We start from the raw sequence: 22638 nt of genomic DNA on the forward strand, positions 1-22638 counted from the left end.
GGGTGCGGGGAGTGGAGAGGATCAAGCGCTGAGGGAGGGGGAGGGGAGGAGAGGAGCAAGTGGAGGGGGTGGGGCAGGAAGATCCAGTTTTCAGAAATTAGAAAGTTGGCAACTTCTAGTCAGAGGAGGTCTGGTCAAAACCAAAGAAATGGTCTGTGTAGGGGATCTATCCTGACCCTACAGAGCTCTGCCAGATGGGTCTCCATTGTGGCATTACATGACAGTTCCATTTCTAACATGTCATCTCTCTCCTCTCTGACCCGTCTGGCGGGCAGTCTGGCAGGGTATGTCGACACTGGAGTGTTTGGGTAACTGATTGCCAATTAACTGGCAGTGGTTAACACCTCTGGAAAGACTACTCCGGACACTACCTAGATGTTTGTTCCAGGCTACGGTACTCTTCTACTTTCAAATATGAATGACACCAGGTCAGACTGCTGATTGTCAAGGTCACAGAATACAGATGTTTCCAAGAAATAAGCAGTAGGACGAGGTGGACTATCTTCTCCCACTCTGCATTCTCTAAACATATTGGTTTTTTTCCCATCGTGCCTAAATTGGTTCCTTCCTCTTTTCTCCCTCCCCTCCAAAAACATGATTATGAAACTGCACCCTCCCTGCTATCAGAAACCAAGATTAGGATTTCCATTGGCTGAATCCTGTAGCCAAACCAGCTGCAGTTTTCACAGGCAGGCCAGCAGCAACTGGAAAATGTTTTGTATTGAGGATTACAGGAAAGAATCAGAGGAAAACAGAAGATCACCTTTAATCCCACTGAAGAAAGGGACTGATCTGACCTTGCTCTCTGACCACTTGATCTATAAAATTCTTTGTCTTGCTGATTAGCAGTCAGGCCTCCTTTGTTTGCATTTCCAGGGGAAGCCTCTGTAGAATGCACACCCAATAGAAAGTATATGCCAACTGATTAATACTTACTCTTGGCTATTACTGCATGGACCAGGAGTTCATAAATATGGAGCCCTTGCAAATAACAACTGAAGGGAAGAAAGTGGTTAATACCTTATTGTTCTTTCAAAGTGCATAACAATTAATAGTAAATTAGTTTGATGTTTTGTTTGCTGAGGTGATTCATGGAGAGAGGCCATTGCAATTAGTTTCTTCCTAATGGGCTATTGATTTTCAGTTACTAAATTAAGCAGCAGTTCTTCAAACAAGTTCCTTTAAAAAGAATAAAGACACTGATCTACTGAAGGGATCTCGGAAATGGATTTAGGTTATTTTTGTCGATACTTCAGCAAATTTGTCATGAAGGTTATTTATCTAGGTGAGTTACATTTCCCCAGGCTGAGACACCTCACACCTGCAGTAGATAGAATGCTCCTACTACTCAGCCTCGCTATAGCTTTCAATGCAGCTGCTGACCACAAGCTGCTCAGGGACTAGCTGCAGCCACGGATGACACAGAACTATAGTGGCTCCAATCATCCCTCTCCAATAGGACCCAGAGAGTGGTGATGGGTAACTGCTTCTCATCTAGAGTCCCACAAGGACCCCGCTGCCCTCCCTCTGCCTGAGAGCACTGGGAGAAGTGTTGAGGCTCCCCGATCAGCCAGCTCTGAAACTCTGCAGGTTTTGGCTAATCATGTCCCTGTTCTTTAACCAGCTCCACTCTTAATCCAGGAAGGGGAGACAAGAAGCAAATCTAGTCAGGCCCTCCCCATGCAGAGGTAATTTACCTGTGACAGCTGCAATGGACATTAGAGAAAGTCCTGAGTGAGAGAGTGAGCAATCTATGTGAACTTGCTTTTGAACGATGCTTTGAGCTTTGTTCTTGCTCCAGTTTTACAGAGATGCAATTCCAGTGGCTTTGTGCCTTGGTACCTGTATCTCAGAGAAATGACCTGGCTGTAATCCAAGACATGCAGCTGTCCCTGTTGCCTCCCTATGGCTGGCTGAGGATAGTCTCCACAAGGGAAGGTTTTTCTTCTAATGAGCATCGTTCTAGCCATGTTCCCAGGGCTCCTTCTCTCCCTCCTGCCTGTGCCCCTCACTGTGGCTCATGACAGAGAGCATTAATAAGGGGGAATGAAGCGTGAATGGAGTTTTGCAAGCAGAATATTCAGAGCAAGAGCTGTAACCTCACCAGGCAAAATGAAAGTGACTAACATTCAAAGTTTTTATAGGTCAGGGTATGACTCAAAGGCCCTGCCGGGGATGGAAGATGGACACATCTGGATATGTCAGTGTCTTCCGTTTGTGAAAGGTGGTCATCTAGGGGAATTTTATAGAGAGCTGCTGGTAGGCTCTGTATGTTCAGCTTTCTGAACTGTGCAATGAGTAAATGACAAGATTTTTTGACTTTATGTTAGATCCCCAAGTGAGATCTGCTCCTGCATTAGCTATTGCTCACATTTTATAGGTTGCCTGTAAGGTCATCTGCATCAGTCCCATCTGTGAAAGGCTGGCTTCCAATCCTAAAGCTGAGCGGACTATGTGGCTGATCCTGATCCAGTAGCAGGGAGTAGATGTAGATTTAAATATTAGAGACATGTTTTCAACAAAAGACCGTCCTGCAGGGAAATGAAGGTACGTAAATCCAGGTCTTGGCCAGTGCAGAGAGCAAAGGAGGGGGCTGTGTGTGAGAGAGATTTGTTGGACAGGAGAATAGGGGAGTGAAAGTTCACTTCTAGTGAGGACTCTGACTTGTGTTTTTATTTTTATGTTGGGAAGAGGTGCTAGGTATTTCTCTGTCAAACAGGTCAGCAGTGTTCAATGCCTTTTCTATTCAGATGGACTACAGAGCCTAGATACACAACTCAACAGAATCTGTGAATTCTTTGAAATATACACCCTTGGATTCAAACTTACAACACATCCTGTCACTCCTACATAATCCGTTCCACAGGTTCCCAGTCTGCCTGAAAGCAGGATTCCCACTCTAAAGCCCTTTTCAAGGAAAACTATATATATATATCCCCCATGCTCTTCTGAATGGGTGAGATACTTTGTCAGCCCTGTCCATGGCTTTAAGTTCAACCCTGGGATCTATAACAAATTTATCTGTGATAAATTAAGTGGTTTGATATTTCTTTAGATCCTGGAAGTCTAGTCTGTAGTTTTCTGCTTCATTTGGAAGTTTTAAGCTTTGTAAATCATTTCTCATAAAATCGCAGTTGAAATAAATTTCTCTTTCTTAACAAACTATGCCTCCCTAGCCACCAGAGGCAGCATCTGAGAAAGAACATTCAAACATGGAGCAGAAAACATCTTTGCTATTCTAGATTTACCCTTTGGGCTTGGGTTCAAGGGATTCTACCTTACAAAGTCTTCCTTGCCATTGTATAACTAGGCACCAGTGACCCCTAATTATATTGTTCAGTCTCTTGTTCATCTTCATTCCTAAAGCGTACCCAGAAAGCTGTGTTACTAGAGTGGTAAGATAGCCCAGTTAAGTATTAAAAAGTCAGGAAATAACATTAGTGCTGAACATGCAACCTTAATTCTGCCCCTAGTGTATATAATGTTATGATCCCATATTATGTCTGTATATGCCAAGCAAACAGCATTAGTCTGAGTAATTTATCTGCAAAGTGTACTGTAAACCAAGCGTACTCCATGTGCTACAGGATGAGGATAACCATGCAGAAGAATCGTGAAAAATTGCTAGTTCACAGGTAGTTTTACAGTTAACTGCCTCAGCCTCCGGATTACACAGGAGAGATGTTGAGCTGCTGCTTAGGGCTTGTCTACACTTAAAAGCAACGGTGGCACAGCGCTGTCTACACTAGGATTTAGGTCTCTTCCATTGACCTAGCACTGTCTACATGGGGATTTAGGTCAGATTAAGTACGTTTCTCTGGGTGTGGATTTTTCACACCCCTGAGTAATATAACTCGGTCAACGTAATTTTCTAGAGTAGACCAGCACTTAGTAGGAGAATGTATAGTACACGGGTGTTGCCAAAATGATTAAAATACAGGTCTGAAGCTTGGTTTACACCTCAAACATATGTCGACCTACCTATGTTACTCACACGCCTGAGAAACGTAGTTAAGCCCCAATGTAAACACTGGTAGGTTGATGGAAGAATTCATCCTTCTACCTACCACTTCTCAAGGAGATGGATTCACTACACTGACAGAAAAACCTTTTGCATTGCTGTAGCAAGTGTCTACACTACAGCAGCATAGTTTTGCTGCTGTAGCACTTATAGTGTAGACATGCCCTCAGAGAGAAGAACGTTTCTCTGTAAAGCGTCTGTCAGTCAAGATACCTGACTCACTGTGGCCATGCAGTTGGTGCAGGAGGAAATATTCCAAAATGTGATACCTGTGCATGTAGAAAGACACACACATGTTTTTAACGGGATATCAGGGAGCAACATGGCCGCTAACTCTGCCTGGCTCCCTTGTGCATAGCCTAGTCTTATGCTTAGCTGCTATTCCTGTAACTGGGTCACAACACTGTTTACAGTATCTGGGGCACTGGGGTGGCTAGTCGCCCCAACAATCTATTCAGTAGGAGATCCCAGAATAATTTGACCCAAGTGTTGCTGGGGCTGTTCTGTGTACATGTCCTCTGGGCGCATAGCCTCCTGAAGCATTCTAGGAGAGTTATTGAGATCTCCCAGAATGCACTGGTACAGGCAAGATTAGGTGCCGTGGCAGTTGCAGATACGCAAATGTGGCTGACATGTGGGTGTGTAGTGCAAGAAGCCTCTTGTCTGAATACAGTTCAGTGAACCAATGTGTCTCGTAGCCGGGTAAAATGGGAGTGGCACAAAGCAATTGCAAAAACATAGTAGCACCTGTAGTGTGAACAGGCCTGAGCTACCTGTGTATGAATGACTGCATAGCAGATCCTTCCTTAAACTGCCTGTTACAAATACAACCCAAAAAACCCCAAACCAAACAAAAAACTACTCTGCATGCACGGAACACGATTTTCAAAGGCTCAGATCTGGAACTAATCCAAACCAGTTTACTCCACAAGCCAAGCTGCTGCTCCTCAGTGAGAGCCAGTTCCAGGCTAACAGTCAGCGATCATTCCCCACTTTTTTTGAGTGTTCTGCTTCTCCATGATAGGTCACAGCTGCCCCCACTGCCACAACTGATATATTTGTGGTGTTGGTTCCACTCACCTTATGCTCAAAAAAGGTTGAACTGTTTTTGCTCAAATGAGAAAGAAAGTATTCACTCTTGGTTTCTGGACAGAGACCAAACCTGCAAAATTTCAACCCAAAATGTGAAAGCTTCAGAAATTAGATTGGAAACGGTTATGCAGCCTTGCTTGTATGGGGTGCTGGTGCCCATGCTCTAATAGAGTCAGATCTTTTTACTCATTTAATCTCCCAAAGCGTAAACATGGCGGAACTGCAGATTTTTGCCAATGTTGAGATTTCTGATTTAGAATTGATTTAACTTGGAGTGCTGAATTTTCCATGATATTTAATATTTCAGGGATAGTGTGATTTGAGTTGCTTGTTATGGATTGTCTCCATGGTCAGCAGTAATTTATGCAGCCCCTCACCTTATATGTCCTTTCTGCTTGTGATAGTGATCACTAAGGGTTCTAAAGCTAGTGCAAATAGCAATGCTGATAAAGGGCATCCCAGTTTAGTGCTTCTGAGAAACAAGGAAGGTGCTCACAAACTATTCCTCCATACCATTGCCTCAAGCGGTGAATAAATCTCTGTAATCACATGCTGTGTCAAAACTATTTAGGGCATGTTAAAGACTCCATTATTCACCCCTGTCAAAAACATATGATGCCTGGAATGACATTGGGTCTAAATTGTCTTTAGATTCCTCTATAATGTCCAATAGGTTACAGAGATTATCTGCTGTTTGTCTCTTTGGAATTAAATCCACCAGATCTTCATTAATTGTTTCCCCTTTCGCTCTGTTTAATCTGCTGGTCAGGATTTTAGTAAACCGCTTCTAATCTGTATTTAACAGAAGCTGGTCTATAGCTGCTCTGCTGCTTCAGATCTTTTTGCAGTTTCAAAAACAGGGGGATCCATTTTATTCATGGCAACTGGTAGAGTGTTTATTTTATTATAGAAGGAACCCGATTTCTCGCTATAATTTGTCTGACTCCCCTGGTATGCCACCCCTTCCTAGAGAGTGATCCGTTGTAACCCTTTCATGGCCTCTCACTTTCACTGTAGTGGGGTATCTTCTTCCTGCTGCTTCTTTCCTAGTTCAGATATTGCAGGTATTTGAAGCTTGGGGGGAGAAAAGGGTCCAGCAGGGATGAATTAGCCTGAGTTAAATGAAATGCATTATAGAGACTTCTCTCTCCGTCATTCATTCCACTTCATCACAGGGGTGCTGGAACAGGGGGGCCAGGGGCTATGGGCCATGCCCCCCCCTTTTTATTGGCTGTAAGGGTGAGCAACGGGGAAGGGGGTGGAGCGGAGTGAGTGGGGGGAAGGGGTGGAGCGGGGTCTCGGGGAGAAGGGGCGGTGCGAGGGTGGAGTCTCGAGCGGCAGTGCGGCCTGGGGAGGTATGGAGGCAGGGTTCAGTCGCCTGTGGCCCCTCCACTTTTAGGGCACTTGTGCTGCTCCTGTTTCATCATGAATAGTAGGGAGAGCCCTAGAACTGGCTGGTTTCTCAAGCTCACCAACCAAAAACCCTGTTACTAGGATCCTGATTATCTAGTCTGTGTTTGAATGGCCCATAGTCACACATACCAGTAAACAGTGTGTGTGTACTTCATATTTTGCCTTGACTAGATTAGATTCTGCAGGATCCACTGGGTAAGTGGCTCTGAAACATCCACTGTGATTCATAGATCCCAAGGCCTGAAGGGCCCACTGTGATCATCCAGTCTAGCCCCCTGTATCCCACAGGCCAGAGACCTGCCCCACTATAATTTCAAGGGCAGATCTTTTTGAAAAACATCCACTCTTGCTTTTAAAATTGTCACTGATGGAGACTGCACCACAAGGTGCTGACCTTTCCATTGTTTCTAGTCTGAAACTCTCCCTCCAGTGTGCCACCTGTCTCCAGTACGGCTCCACACGGGTTTACCAACCCTTCCCATAACATTCCTTTTTCTGTTCCCCTGGCAGAAGACTGCTGTTGTAGCGCCATGGTGTAGACACGTCCTACATCAAGAGAAGGGATTTTTCTGTCGATGTAGGTAATCCACATCCCCGAGCAGCAGTAGTTACGTCGATGAAAGAATTCTTTGCTCAACCTACACCAGGGGTTAGGTTGGCTTTACTGTGGCGCCCGGCGCAATGATCTAAATTTTAAGTGTAGACCAGGGCGGTGAGGCTGGGAAGATGGGAACGTCAGTAAAGGGCCCAGAAGCTAAATGGATCTTGCTGTGAAACTGAAGCTTTTTGTGGTGGCTCATCCCAGAGCTTCATTCAGTGCTGGCACACTTGGGGCACAGGATCTCCACTACTGGGAAGTGTGGGAGTGTCCATTGTAACACAGTGAGGAGTGGGAGGCCGGAGAGACCAAGCACGTGCCTTTAAAAAGTATGGCCATGCTTCCCCTAGCGTGAAGCTAAATCAAAGGGGCTCGTGGGGCTAGTGCCCCACTTCTGGAACTACACTGAATTCTAGGGGACAGATGGCCATTTGCCTGTCTGGTGGAGAAAGTGTAAGGGCACAGAGACTTACGGTCAGGACACTTTCCAGATCAGGTCTTGATATCCTAGCTAGAGCTGAGCAAAATTTTTGGGACAAACCATTTTTTCCCTGAAAAAATGCAGATTCGGGTTGACAGAAACATTTTACAAATTCACCTCAAATTCACCAGATTGTTTTGGCCGGGGGAAAAAACAAACAAAGAAATCTGAAGGGAAAAAAAAGTGGAAATGTTTCATTTTCATAGAATCATAGAACTGGAAGGGACCTCGAGATGTCACCTAGTCCAGTCCTCTACATTCAAAGCAGGACCAAATATTCTCTAGACCTGGGATCTCAAACTCAAATCACCACAAGAGCCACATGAGGACGAGTACATTGGCCCAAGGGCTGCATCACTGAAACCTTTTCACACAGCAATACAAAAGTATAGTAAAAAATGAAGACTAATATAGTATGCTATTAAAAGTCAATGTATTAACTTTTTAAAAACCGTAATGCAAAGATGTGTTTTGATAAAATATAAACACTCAGTAATGCACCTCACTCAAACGACAAAACACACATTTACTTTTAGAATTACTTTGACTAATATTTAGCTTGTGATCCACTATGATCCCCAGATCCCTTTCCGCAGTACTCCTTCCTAGGCAGTCATTTCCCATTTTGTATGTGTGCAACTGATTGTTCCCTCTTAAGTGGAGTACTTTGCCTTTGTGCTTATTGAATTTCATCCTATGTACTTCAGACCATTTCTCCAGTTTGTCCAGATCATTTTGAATTTTAATCCTATCCTCCAAAGCACTTGCAATGTCTCCTAGCTTGGTATCATCCACAAACTTTATAAGTGTACTGTCTATGCCATTATCTAAATCACTGATGAAGATATTGAACAGAACCGGACCCAGAACCAATCCCTGCAGGACCCACTCGTTATGCCCTTCCATCATGACTGTGAACCACTGATAACTACTCTCTGGGAATGATTTTCCAACCAGTTATGCACCCACCTTATAGTAGCTCCATCTAGGTTGTATTTCCCTAGTTTGTTTATGAGAAGGTCATGCAAGACCATATCGAAAGCCTTACTAAAGTCAAGATATACCACATCTACCACTTCCCCCCCTAGCCACAAGGCTTGTTACCCTTGGTTGGTTTGACACGATTTATTCTTGACAAATCCATGCTGACTGTTATTTATCACCTTATTTTCTTCTAGGTGTTTGCAAATTGATTGCTTAATTATTTACTCCATGATCTTTTCGGGTACTAAAGTTAAGCTGACTGGTCTGTAATTCCCCGGGTTGTCCTTATTTCCCTTTTTATAGATGGGCACTAGATTTGCCCTTTTCCAGTCTTCTGGAATGTCTCCCATCTTCCATGACTTTTCAAAGAGAATTGCTAATGGCTCCTTGAGTATTCTAGGATGCAGTTCATCAGGCCCTAGTAATGTGAAGACATCTAACTTGTCTAAGTAATTTTTGACTTGTTCTTTCCCTATTTTAGACTCTGATCCTACCTCATTTTCACTGGCATTCACTATGTTAGATATCCAGTCGCCACCAACCTTCTTGGTGAAAACCGAAACAAAGAAGTCATTAAGCACCTCTGCCATATTCATATTTTCTGTTATTGTCTTTCCCCCCTCATTGAGTAACGGGCCTGCTCTGTCCTTGGTCTTCCTATTGCTTCTAATGTATTTGTAGAATGTTTTTTGTTACCTTTTGTGTCCCTAGCTAGTTTGATCTCCTTTTATGTCTTGGCTTTTCTAATTTTGTCTCTACATACTTGTGTTATTTGTTTATATTCATCCTTTGTAATTTGACCGAGTTTCCGCTTTTTGTAGGACTCTTTTTTGAGTTTTAGATCAGTGCAGATCTCCCGGTTAAGCCAGGGTGGTCTCTTGCCATACTTCCTATCTTTCCTATGCAGTGGGATAATGTCTTTTTGAAAAACTGCCAACTGTCTTCAATTGTTTTTCCCCTTAGACTTGCTTCCCATGGGATTTTACCTACCAACTCCCTGAGTTTGCTAAAGTCTGCCTTCTTGAAATCTATTGTCTTTATTCTGCTGTTCTCCCTCCTACCATTCCTTAGAATCATGAACTCTACCATTTCATGATCACTTTCACCCAAGTTGCCTTCCACTTTCAAATTCTCAGCCAGTTCCTCCCTATTTGTCAAAATCAAATCTAGAACAGCTCCCCCGCTCGTAGCTTTTTCCACTTTCTGAAATAAAAAATTGTCTCCAATGCATTCCAAGAACGTGTTGGGTAATCTGTGTCCTGCTGTGTTATTTTCCCAAGAGATGTCTGGGTAGTTGAAGTCCCCCATCACCACCAAGTCCTGTGCTTTGAATGATTTTGTTAGTTGTTTAAAAAAAAGTCTCATCCACCTCTTCTTCCTGGTCAGGTGGTCTGTAGTAGACCCCCTACCATGACATCACCCTTGTTTTTTACCCCTTTTATTCTTACCCAGAGACTTTCAACAACTGTCTCTTATTTCTTTCTCAGCCTCAGTCCAAGTGTCTACATTTTTAATATATAAGGCAACACCTCCTCCCTTTTTTCCCTGCCTGTCCTTCCTGAGCAAGCTGTACCCTTCTATACAGGAACTCCTCACTTAAAGTCGTCCCTGTTACCGTTGTTTTGTTGTTACGTTGCTGATCAATTAGGGAACATGCTCGTTTAAAGTTGTGCAGTGCTCCCTTATAACGTGGTTTGGCAGCCGCCTGCTTTGTCCACTGCTTGCTGGAAGAGCAGCCTGATGGAGCAAGCTGGTGGGGGCTTGGAACCAGGGTCGACTGGCAGCCCCCCATCGGCTTCCTGTTTCCCTAAGTTCCCGTGTGGCAGCCGCCCAGCAGGCTATCAATTGACGGCGGTTCAGCTGTCCCTCCTCCCACTGCCGTGTGCTGCTCCCGCCCTCTGCCTTGGAGCTGCTCCCCGAGACTCCTGCTTGCTGTGCGGGGGGGAGGAATGAGGGGGGCTAATATCAGGGTGTCCCCCTGCTCCTGCCACCCGCTTACCCCTTCTCCATAGAGCGCGGGGGGGACACGACAGGGCTCAGGACGGAGGGAGCTTGCAGGCCACAGCTGCTGTCTCAACTTCCTGATCTAAAAAGGCAATGTACTTAGAGCAGGGTCAGCGTACTTAAAGGAACAATGTGCATCTCTCTCTCCCACACATAGGGTGTGTGTCTCTGTCTGCCATGCTGTCTCCCCTCCCTCCATTTGTGCTGCCTTGCAGAGCATGAGGCTACATAAACAACAATTCGTTAACCTTTGAGGGCTCAGCGAAGTGCTAGGTCATCATTTAGCAGTAAGGCATTCCCTGGGAAATATCCCACCCTCTTCCACCCTCTGACTCCACCACCTCAACCAAGCTTCACAATTATCATTGCTGTGTACAGTATTAAATTGTTTGTTTAAAACTTATACTGTGTATACATATACATAATATAGTCTTTTGTCTGGTGAAAATAATTGCCCTGGAACCTAACCCCCCCCCCCATTTACATTCATTCTTATGGGGAAATTGGATTCGCTTAACATTGTTTCAGGAACGTAACTACAATGTTAAGCGCGGAGTTACTGTACCAATATTCCAGTCATGCATATTATCCCACCAAGTCTCTGTGATGCCAACTATGTCATAGTTGTGTTTATGTACAAGCATTTAGAGTTCTTCCTGCTTATTTCCCATACTTCTTGCATTAGTATACAGACATCTATGATACTGATTTGATTCCCTACCCCACCCCAGTTCCATCTTGTCTCTCCCTTATTTCTGCTATAACAGCCCACGCTCCCCCTAAATTCCGATCCTTCTCCCAGGTCTCCATGCTTTTGACTTATCTGTAGGCTTTGGTCACCTGCCCCTGTCGAACCTAGTTTAAAGCCCTCCTCACTAGGTTAGCCAGTCTGAAGCCAAATATGCTCTTCCCCTTCTTTGATGGGTGGACCACATCTCTGTTTGTTTAGCAGGCCTTCTTCCTGGAACAGAATCCCGTGGTCAAGGAAGCCGAAGGCCTCCTGGCGACACCATCTTCGCAGCCAGGCATTCACCTCCGGGATGTATCTGTCTCTGCCGAGGCCCCTACCCTTGACTAGAAGGATCGAAGAGAACACCACCTGCGCTCCCAGCTCCCTCACCCTTACTCTAAGCCCCTGTAGTCACTTCTGATCTGCTGAGGGTCATACCTCGCAGTATCATTAGTGCCCACATGGATGAGTCGCATGGGGGCTGGATGATCCTCAACAATCCCTCTGTAACATCTTGGATACAGGCCCCTGGCAGGCAGCATACCTCCCGGGATGCCATGTCAGGGTGACAGATGGGTGCCTCTGTCCCGCTCAAAAGAGAGTCTCCAACCACCACTACCCTACGTTTCCTCCTGGGAGTGGTGGCTATGATCCTCCCAACCTTGGGGGTACATGGCTTCTCATCTTCAACCTTTGGGTATGATTCCTCATCACTTGTTGCTAGGGCAGCATAACGGTTCTCCATCACCATGGTGGGTGGGTTGGGAGTAAGGGCGGAGCACTGCCTGCTGCCAGAAGTAACCAGCAGCCAGTGTCCTCCCTGTACCAGAGTCTTATCCTCCTCCCCCGGTGGCATGACAGCAGTCCTCTCTAGCTGGATAGCATCCTCAGCCTTCGATGTCTCCATACAAATACTCTTGAGGAATTCCTCATGGGCAAGGATGCTCCTCTGCCTGGCCACCTCCTCCTGTAGCTCTCCCAGCTGCTTCCTGAGAAATTCCACCAGCAGGTACCTCTCACACTGGATGGTCCCCCTAGCCTGGCTTTCTGTGAGCGGGAAATGCAGGCCACAGTCTCTGCAAATCCACACCAGGATCTGGGTAGAGGCATTAACCGTTTGAAAGCAGAAGTTTTGATTTTTCAATTCAAACTGAATTTTTGATTTGAAATATACTTCGATGTCGTTCCCAAAACATTTACAGGGTAAAAAAATCAGATAATGTAACATTTAGTTTTTGATCAAACAAAATGTTCTTCATTTGACCCAGGGACCTGCTGGCTGCCCCACTGCAAGCTGCATGACTGACCTGGTGGGCTCTGCCCTGTGTCTAGTCGACGATTACCCACGTTAAAGCAAACCCCGCCATTCCACTGGGCGTTGGCCCCTGTGTCAGCAGAGTCCATGGAGAGGGCAATGGCTGAATGTGCCACTGAGACTGCCCTTGTCTCTCTCCCGGAGAGCAGGGCTGAGTCCCGCTGGCTGCTTAGCGTGGGTGAAGCAGGCCTGCTGCTGCCCAGGCCTGCTGCTGCTGCACCCGTTCGGTGGCTTAGGGGCTTCCTGCTGAGCACCCTCCATCCTGCTGAAATCTGTCCTCAGCACCTTGGGGTGGATCCCAGAGGCAGTGGCTCTCCAGGGCCTTTTCACCAGCACTCAGGCCATTCAGTGCTTAGGACCAAATTTACAAATCACTGGAGAGAGAAAACAGTGGTAAAACAAGGGAAAATAAGCTGGCCTGTCCCCCAGGAAACAGCAGGCCAGCTTTCCTGTTATTCCTTCATTTAGCTATTTGCATGCAAATCTGCTGCATCTTCTTCTTTAATCCACTGCAATTCCCTTCCCAACTCATCTTAAAAAGGAGATCTGCTGTGTTCCTCATTGCCTGCCTCAGCCCCTCCTCCCTCTGGCCCCACTAGCATGGCTGGCTTCAGATCACATGTGTACAGAAGTGTTTGATAATACTCCAGCTGCTTCTCAGTGCTGAGGCCTGAGGTGAGCTAGAGCTATACTGCTGACCTTTCTGCACCAACCTGGGGACTTTGGTACTTTGCATCTGGCCCTGCTGCATAAATGCTGCATCATTTTCGCTTCATCTGCGTACAAGAAAGCAGTGGATTCTGTCTTGTAGTGTAATGTGGCAAAGCTCCATTCTAGCTGCTGCCTGCTATTCCATTAGAAGCCTAAATCACTCCTTGCATTTTATTCTTTCTCCATGCCCTCTGACGGTGACAGCTTAGTGACTGCTCTGTGATCTCACATTGCTTGATAAGGTCACAAATCCTTTTCTTTGTCACAATCAGTTGGAAGGACCCCTTTTGATACATGCTCTTTACAGATAAGCTGGGACCAAGCATGCTGGGGCATTAAGGAAGGTTGTGGCATCCCCGTCACTGGAGGTTTTAAAGAACAGGTTGGACAAACATCTGTCAGGGATGATCTCGGTTTCCTTGGTTCTGCCTCAGCGCAGAAGGCTGCACCAGATGACCTCTCAAGGTCCCCTCCAGCCCTATATTTCTAGGATTCTAACTATTAGGACCCTGCACCTCACTGGCACTAACAAGGTTCTAATAGATGAGCTGTCTATGCTGGCCTGTGGCCATTGGTATCCAGAGGAGGGCTCAGATTATGTCACATGAACTGATGTGGTAACATTTTTGTATTGAAGAACGTGTCTCTTGCTCCCTTCTGGTCATGGCTGGACATCCCAGGGAACGGCTCTTTGCCGCATCATGAGGGGCCCTGTCATCTGACCTAAGGACAGAAGCCCAGGCCCCAGCTCTGAAGAGGTTAATATGTGCCCTTGCTTTGGTGCCTTCCTCCTGCCGCTGAAATGGGAATGAATACAGGACATGGCAGCCTGCTTCTATTTTTGGTACCTGCACAGCAGCAAATGTTAAACAGTATTATGTCCTCGCCACTTCAGTCCCTGACTCCCTGGCAGCTGGCACAGGCCTTGGCTGACAGGAGGGGGCCTGTGGTGGGAAGCTGTTGCTTATCTCTCTGTCAGAGTTGTCAGAGTGGCAGGAGTTGCCAGGCTCTGAGTCAGCGTGTTGCATTCTAACAGCTTGGGGTTTCTGCTGTTTCTGCCTAGGTGAACACAGCCATGCATGAGGCCAAGTTGATGGAGGAGTGTGATGAGCTCATGGAGATCATCCGGCAGCGGAAGCAAGTGATCGCTGTCAAGATCAAGGAGACGAAGGTAAGTGTCGCTCTGATGTGTGTGTTTCTGTGGGCGTACGTGCGTGGCCAGTGATGATGCCACAATTACTTGGGGGAGATGTTGCAGACACCGGTGCTGCTGCTCCTATGACATCCCTGCCGCAGATTTTCAGCTCAGGTTTGCCAGCTTGACCAGTCCTCTTGGTTTCATGATACAGCATCCTCTCCAGCACAGCATACTCCCATCAGTGGGGCTGATGTGTTAGCAAACCAAAGCCACAGAGGAGGGAGATGTACCTTGAGTAAGTGGTGTAAGACTCAGGGAGACCCGCTGGAAAAGATTGGTGTGGCTGGAAATGAGCTTCAAGTCTCAGCATTTCCGAGGTTGTCAATGGAGTGGCCAAGAATTTGCCTACAGAAGGGATAGGATGTGCCAAGGCTGGGTCCTCTAATGCTTTTAAACATAGAGGGCAAGTCAGGGGCTGCTTTTCAGAGATGCTTTGTGTGATGCTGGCAGACCAGGTGCCAGCTCATGCCAAGGTCCCCAGGTCTCAACTGACCACTGATAAACACCTAGCTGGAACCAGTCTGGCTCATCTGGGGGGAAGAGATAGCTCAGTGGTTTGAGCATTGGCCTGCTAAACCCAGGGTTGTGAGTTCAATCCTTGAGGGGGCCATTTAGGCATCTGGGACAAAAATTGGGGATTGGTCCTGCTTTCAGAAGGGGGTTGGACTAGATGACCTCCTGAGGTCTCTTCCAACCCTGATATTCTATGATCTGTGGGTTAGTATAGTTGAAACATTAAAATTATAAGAATGTGTTTCGTGTTTAGACTTTATGGAATGCCTGTGAGTTGCTGTCTGCACTAATCTCACTCACAGCATCGGTATCCCACAGTTGAGCACTGGTACTGTAAGCTTCTGTAACTATGTAAATCACTAGACAGGAAAGAGGCATTAAGTAATATGAAGTGCCATTCTGCAACCAGTGGTGTTATGTCCTGCCTGACAGGAAAGGCCCATGGACACCAGAAGGACTATTGTGGCACGTTAAAGAGGACAAAAGACTTTGTTTCTCTGCTCTTCCCCTCCCATGAAGATGAGTCTTGCAAGTGGTTTACTCCCTTTGGCTGAGTTTGCAGCTCAGAGCACATGGGAGGAGGGGAATAAAAACCCATAACAAGATGGAACTGGATCTCTGTGCTGGTTGGACTCGGGGGGCAAAGTTTTCTAGGCGTAAGCAAGGGATCCCCAGCTGCTTAGCCTGGGTTAGCCCTAAAAGACACACAGGACTTGCTTATAAAAGCTTCTGTTACCTTCCAAAATTTAAGATTATAATTAATTTTTGTGTGTGTTGACCTGCTTTAACCTTGTAAATAACTCTTTCGTTTCCTTTTCCTATTTAATAAATCTGTATGTAGTTTATTAGAGGATCGGTTACAAGTGTTGTCTTTGGGGTGAGATCTAAAGTGCAATTGACCTGGAGTAAGTGACTGGTCCTTTGGGACTGGGAGTAACCTGAATATTGCTGTGATGTTTTGGTGTAAGGGACCATCTGTCACAAAGGCAGGCTCACCTGGGTGGCGAGATAGATCAGAGTATCCAGGAGGACTGTCTGTGATGCCATGTTAAGACTGTTCCAGTGCCTGAGTTTACACTTGAACTTGGTGGGTGAAATCTAAGTATAGAACTCGCAACCAATTAGGGGTTGGTGCCCTGCTTCCTAACAGCCTGCACTGAGGTTGGTGCTCATGCTCTTAAGTCACTGGAGGCAGCTTGACATTGGCATAGTTGGCAGGATGCACATACCACAAGTGAATGAAGTTTATAGATCATAACCCCAGTGCTATTAAGATTTAACCTCAATAGTGAGAGTTTTACAGGTTATAGAATGGACACAATGAGTGACCACAGTTATGTGATGGTCTTGTAAGAAAAGAACTCGAACAATTATGTTGGCAGAGGGGACTATAAAAAGAAAGCCCGAGTTCAGGAGCTGAGAGCTTTGGTCTTAAGTTCTTACCCCAGGTGCTAGGGGAAGGCAAGGACCCTCCAGCCCCAGACGCAGAAGAGGAGATCACTGCAGGGGAATGGGCCCAGTTGTAGCACCTGAGAGCCCCTGAAGAATGTGAGCATCAGAGACTGACGGCAGAATTATCTATCAGGGAAACCGAGGCAGCCGAGTTGAGAGCCCACCAAAGACACAGGGAAGAAGTAGCAGCAGTCAAAGCCCACAAAGAAACTGAGGAGCGGGCACACAGGAGTCTGATGGAAGCTCAAACATTTCAGCCCAAATGACTGGAACAGCAAAAGGAGCCAGTGGGTACACCTGCCTCACCCCCCGCAACACAAGGGAGTGGGAGAAGTCTGCCTAATTTATAAAGAAACTGACTGTACAGAAGAGTTCCAGTCCACCTTGGAGAGACTGCCTGGGCTACACAATATCCCAGAAGATAAACAGATGCCTGTTCTCTTAACCAGCTTAGCTGAGAAGCCAGACAAGTGATGAATGATCTGGAGGAGGGTAGTGTGAAGGTGAAGAAGAAATGTAAAGAAAATATATTGGCAAGATTTAAGATTACCTCTGAGACCTATGGATTGAAGGCTAGAAACATCAGCCTGTTGGACAATATCACTCATGATGAACATGTGCATAAAATATGTCATTTTAGGAGAAAATGGGTAATGGGGGTGGGGACTGAAGGTGAGGATGGAAAACTGTTTGAGCTGATGGCCCAGGAGCAGTTGCCCTGGGTGGTTACAGATGAGGTGAAGGCAGCCATCTGTGACAAAAAGCCAGCCACAGTTTTAGAGGCTGCAGAAATTGCTTATGATGTTGAGTCAAGGGCCCGTGGGGGTGGGGGTGCAAATCCCAGGGGAAGAGAAATCCCCCTGTCACCCAGGGTAAGAGGGAAGTAATGATTGGAAAGAAACCTAACCCCCCACTTAGATAAAACCCCTGAAGGGTACCCAAGTTTTAAAGCCACCTACCAAAAAGGAAGGCAGGTAATCTGACCTCGCTGTGGGGATATAACTATGTAAATCACCAGAAGGGAGAGATGCATTAAGTAATGTGAAGTGCTGCTCTGCAACCGAAGGTGTGACGTCCTGCCCAACAGGAAAATCCAGTTGACACCAGAAAGACTATTGTGGCACGTTAAAGAGGACAAAATACTTTGTTGATCTGTTGCCCGCTCCTTCCCCATGAAGGGTGGGTTGTCATGCATGTTAACGCTGATATAGTGCCTGAGGATTTTACACTTGATAATTGGTTGGGGACATCTAAGTACAGAACTCACAGTCAATTTGGGGGTTTTGCCCTGGGTCTTACCAGCCTGCCCTGAGGTTGGTGCTCATGCAGACAGCTTGACACTTGGTAAAATCTATTTTCCTCATTCAGCTCTGAGAATTGGCAATGAGATTAATAGCAAATGATGCTGTAGCTCAGTGCGCAGTGCTCCCTGGAGCCGTAGCTTTGCAGAGCTCTTCCAGGGGGCCGGTACCTGCACTGTCCAGCCACTCTACAGACACATGCCTTACAACACACAGGGTGCCCAGGCTGTATGTCGTGTTGGTATCATTGTGTTGTGCTTCACAAATTCATGAGATGCCGTTAATTTGTCCTACTCCGGCAGCACTTTTGGGGATAGGCTTTGAATAGTAGCTGTAGCTCAGAGCTGTGAGTTAGATCCCCACAGTGTGGGGGAGTGCAGCAGCTATTCTGTATCAGCTCTTACACAGCCATGGACCAGGATGCTGGTTGCCATGTGCACATGAATGTTTCTCTGCACTTCCTATCAGACAAACCAGAGCCCCGCCGGTGTCTACCATCTCTTCCACTTGTGGTGACATTGCAGTGACACCCAGCAGCCTTTTCAAAACAGAGTAGGGATTATTAGTCAACTGGGATACCGCATCGGGAAGTCCTTAGGGTAGCCAAGAGAAACAAAGGTGAAGATGGAGTTCAGACTGGCCAATATCAGGGTTCTACCCAGCCAAGCTGCTGTAGATTGGCTCTGTCAACCCTCTCTCTGTCTTTGTGTCTCAGTCCCAGTTGAGAGCTCCTGTGTCTCTCCAAGGGCTAGCTCCTAACACAGCCACCTCCCACCTTTTGCTTCATTGTCCTCCTCCTTCCAGGACCTATGCTGAGTTCACATGTTCTGCCTGAGGGAGTTTCCCATTGTTAGGTGTCAGTTGTTCTGCCCTTGGGGTCCTGTTGTGTTTCCAGGTCCTCCATTGATATGATCAGCTTCAGCCAGTCCTGAATGACCCACTCCTCCCTCCCCAGACAGTTGCATGATCCCGGCACCTCAAGTCTCCTGCTCTGCCCCAGGAGTATTGGTGTGCACTGCCTGAGTAGCAATCCCTAGTCAGGCAAGTCACTGCCATGCATGCTATTCATACAAATATTACAGAAAATTCCTACTCTGGCTCAGCGATAACCTCCATCGTTTGTCACCACATAGCATTCGGAATGTGGCCAGTGCTACACGTTATTTCTTGTTTGTGAGAATCTTCTCCAGTTTTGCTCTTTAGTGCTAATAAACAATGGTCACATAAACACCACCCTATACCGGAAACCTACTGACTGCTATTCCTACGTACATACCTCCAGCTTTCACCCTGACCACACCACACGATCCATTGTCTACAGCCAAGCTCTGCGATACAACCGCATTTGCTCCAACCCCTCAGACAGAGACAAACACCTACAAGATCTCTATCAAGCATTCTTACAACTACAATACCCACCTTCAGAAGTGAAGAAACAGACTGATGGAGCTAGAAGAGTTCCCAGAAGTCACCTACTACAGGACAGGCCTAACAAAGAAAATAACAGAACACCACTAGCCGTCACCTTCAGCCCCCAACTAAAACCCCTCCAACGCATTATTAAGGATCTACAACCTATCCTGAAGGATGACCCAACACTTTCACAAATCTTGGGAGACAGGCCAGTCCTTGCCGGGAGACAGGCCAGGCCTTGCCTACAGACAGCCCCCCAACCTGAAGCAAATACTCACCAGCAACCACATACCACACAGCAGAACCACTGACCCAGGAACCTATCCTTGCAACAAAGCCCGTTGCCAACTGTGCCCACATATCTATTCAGGGGACACCATCACAGGGCCTAATAACATCAGCCACACTATCAGAGGCTCGTTCACCTGCACATCCACCAATGTGATATATGCCATCATGTGCCAGCAATGCCCCTCTGCCATGTACATTGGTCAAACTGGACAATCTCTACGTAAAAGAATAAATGGACACAAATCAGATGTCAAGAATTATAACATTCATAAACCAGTCGGAGAACACTTCAATCTCTCTGGTCACACGATTACAGACATGAAAGTTGCGATATTACAACAAAAAAACTTCAAAACCAGACTCCAGCGAGAGACTGTTGAATTGGAATTCATTTGCAAATTGGATACAATTTACTTAGGCTTGAATAGAGACTGGGAGTGGCTAAGTCATTATGCAAGGTAACCTATTTCCCCTTGTTTTTTCCTAATCAACCCCCCCCCCCCCCCCCCGCTCCTCAGACGTTCTTGTTAAACCCTGGATTTGTGCTGGAAATGGCCCACCTTGATTATCATACACATTGTAAGGAGAGTGATCACTTTAGATAAGCTATTACCATCAGGAGAGTGGGGTGGGGGGAGAGAAAACCTTTTGTAGTGGTAAACACCCATTTTTTCATGCTTTGTGTGTATAAAAAGATCTTCTATACTTTCCACAGTATGCATCCGATGAAGTGAGCTGTAGCTCACGAAAGCTTATGCTCAGATAAATTGGTTAGTCTCTAAGGTGCCACAAGTACTCCTTTTCTTTTTGCGAATACAGACTAACACAGCTGTTACTCTGAAACCAGTGTAACATTGTAACATCATCACCGGAAGGAGCTGTTATTATCTGTGTAGTATGTGAAACGCCTACTCCAAAGGGACTCTCATGGCCTGTCTGTTAATGCACTTTTCACTCCCCACCTGCTGAAGTTATATGTGAATCTGGGTGCCTCCTCACTGCTCGTATCCCCAGGGTTCAGCTGTCTCAGACAAATTAATGTTTGAAAGGCCACAGATGGTATCTGGCTTGGGGAGGGGAATGGCACAGATTTGAATGATAGATTGTTGTAGTCAGATCCGCCCAGCTAATTTCCTCAGGGGGTTTATAACACTGCTATGTTAATATGATAATGATAATGTTAATGTTGAAGGGCCATCTTAGACCCACACAGAAGATCAGTTAAAAGCTGAAAACTCTGCAATACACTTAACCTTAAGTTTGCTGGGTATTCCAGTGGTTTCTGTATAATAGGGAGATATGTGGTGCTTGAATTAACTCTGACACTAAGACTAGCATGGGTTCATTAATATAACTAGATCATACTATCAGTACTGGTGCTCCAGCCTTTTAGATGTTAAATGTTGCTGCACTTCTGTGACAGTGGCCTCACAGAGTTCCATAGTCGTCGTGTATGAACTGATTTTCTCTCTCAAATTTGCTCTGGTTGTAAGTAAAAGGATGTTCTCCAACTGCCAGCCCTTCAAACTCACCCTAGCATTTGACAGTCAGCTTGAGCTCTTTCCATCTTGTGCATCATCCCAGAGAATAAAGGGGTCTGAAGGCCCAATTCCAGCCCCAGTGATTGCACAGGTGTGACTGTCCTGCAGGTTATGCTGCTTGGGAGGGTCTGTGTGACAGAGCCCAGCTTGATTTTCAGATCCCAGAGGGAGTTTGCAGGGATGGTACTTGTAAGGGGGGGCGGGGTTTCTTTGCAACCTGAGCTAATGTGGAAAGGAAACGAGTGATACCCAGTGGACAGGGAACCTCACGATGCTATTTATAGAGTCACTTTTCAGGGGAGAACCAACGTTTCATGACGAGTCTCCGAGAGGGTGCCTACAGAGGAGCTGGGGTGTAATTCCCAGCTCAGGTAGACATGCATGCATTAGTTGTGCTTGAGGTAGTGCCTAAAAAATAGCAGAGTGGCTGCAGCAGCTTAGGCTAGCCACCCAGACAATCCCTCCTGACCACCCCTCCACACACACATACACTGCATACGCACTCAGGTAGCCCATGCCACCGCAGCCGCACTGCTATTTTTAGGTGTTAGCTCAAGCAGCACTAATGTGTGTATGCCTACACGAGCTGTGAACTACACCTCCCAGCTCCAGTGTAGACTCTCCCCTGTTTGTGCCTCTTGTCAGCTGCCAGTACCATGGACATTCTAACTCACTGTGGCGCAAGGACGGCAGTCACAAATAGCCTGAGCTCCATTGTAGGTTTGATTGTGCACGGTTGAGTGGGAGTCTGGCAGCTGGAGTTACGTCCTTAGTCTGGGAAAGTACGACAGAGGCCCCAAAAGGCTGGGGACTGTTCAAATCCCATTCTGCACCCAACAACAGTCAGATCACATGATGCAGGTTACAAATAATACTGGAAAAAGGACGATGTTTCCCTGTATGTTTAGAGGGGAAGCTGGGCTGGTGATAAAAACGTTTCACTTCTGAACACTGTAATGACTATCACTGGTCAGCCTAGCTACTCTCTAGGCTAACGAAATGTAAATAAATGCTAAGCTGTTTGTGGCTCCAGCAGTTTTCTCTCGTAATTCGGAAGCAATGTTGGGAACCAAGCAGCTGGAGCATTATAGAGATGACCGACGGTGCTACTCAATCAAAGGTAACCAAGTACCAATATGCAGTGCATTTCCAAAAGCAAAATGAAAACCAACCTCTTTGATCAGCCCCCAACTGCAAATATTTGTAAAATCTGGAGGAAAAAAATCAAAAAGTGGGGGGAGGAGAGGAAAGGGGAGATGAGTAGCAAACTGCAGATAAATAAAACATTAAAAACTGACAATCAGGAAATAGTTTGACTGATAAATTTCCATTTCCTTTTCCATATGTTCTGGGGTGTTTGTTCTGACTCTGGTGAATGACCCTACTTAGATGGGATGGGCCACATCACTGCATCAGATGGCCTGATAGCAGCAGCATGCAGTATTCTAAAGAGCAGATGCCCCATCTCTGAGCAGTGAAAGCCCAAAGAGATGGGGATATTAAGGAAGCAGCTCATGCTGCTCCTGAACCCAACTCCCCAAGGTCACAGTCTTGAGAGTTCAGTGCTAAAGAACCGCTGA

The 22638-nt window shown here is 46.3% G+C and overlaps 1 protein-coding gene across 4 annotated transcripts in view; it reads left to right on the top strand.

Moving 5' to 3' along the window:
- Positions 1–22638, top strand: part of MID2 (midline 2) — a 336918-nt gene that overhangs the window by 228698 nt on the left and 85582 nt on the right. For all 4 annotated transcript variants that reach the window (XM_074964320.1, XM_074964324.1, XM_074964322.1 and 1 more), the window contains one exon: positions 14413–14520. In XM_074964320.1, the coding sequence (XP_074820421.1) occupies positions 14413–14520 (108 nt within the window). The remainder of the gene's footprint in view (positions 1–14412; positions 14521–22638) is intronic.

The sequence above is a fragment of the Natator depressus genome, chromosome 9 (assembly GCF_965152275.1).
Source record: "Natator depressus isolate rNatDep1 chromosome 9, rNatDep2.hap1, whole genome shotgun sequence".
NCBI lineage: Eukaryota > Metazoa > Chordata > Testudines > Cheloniidae > Natator > Natator depressus.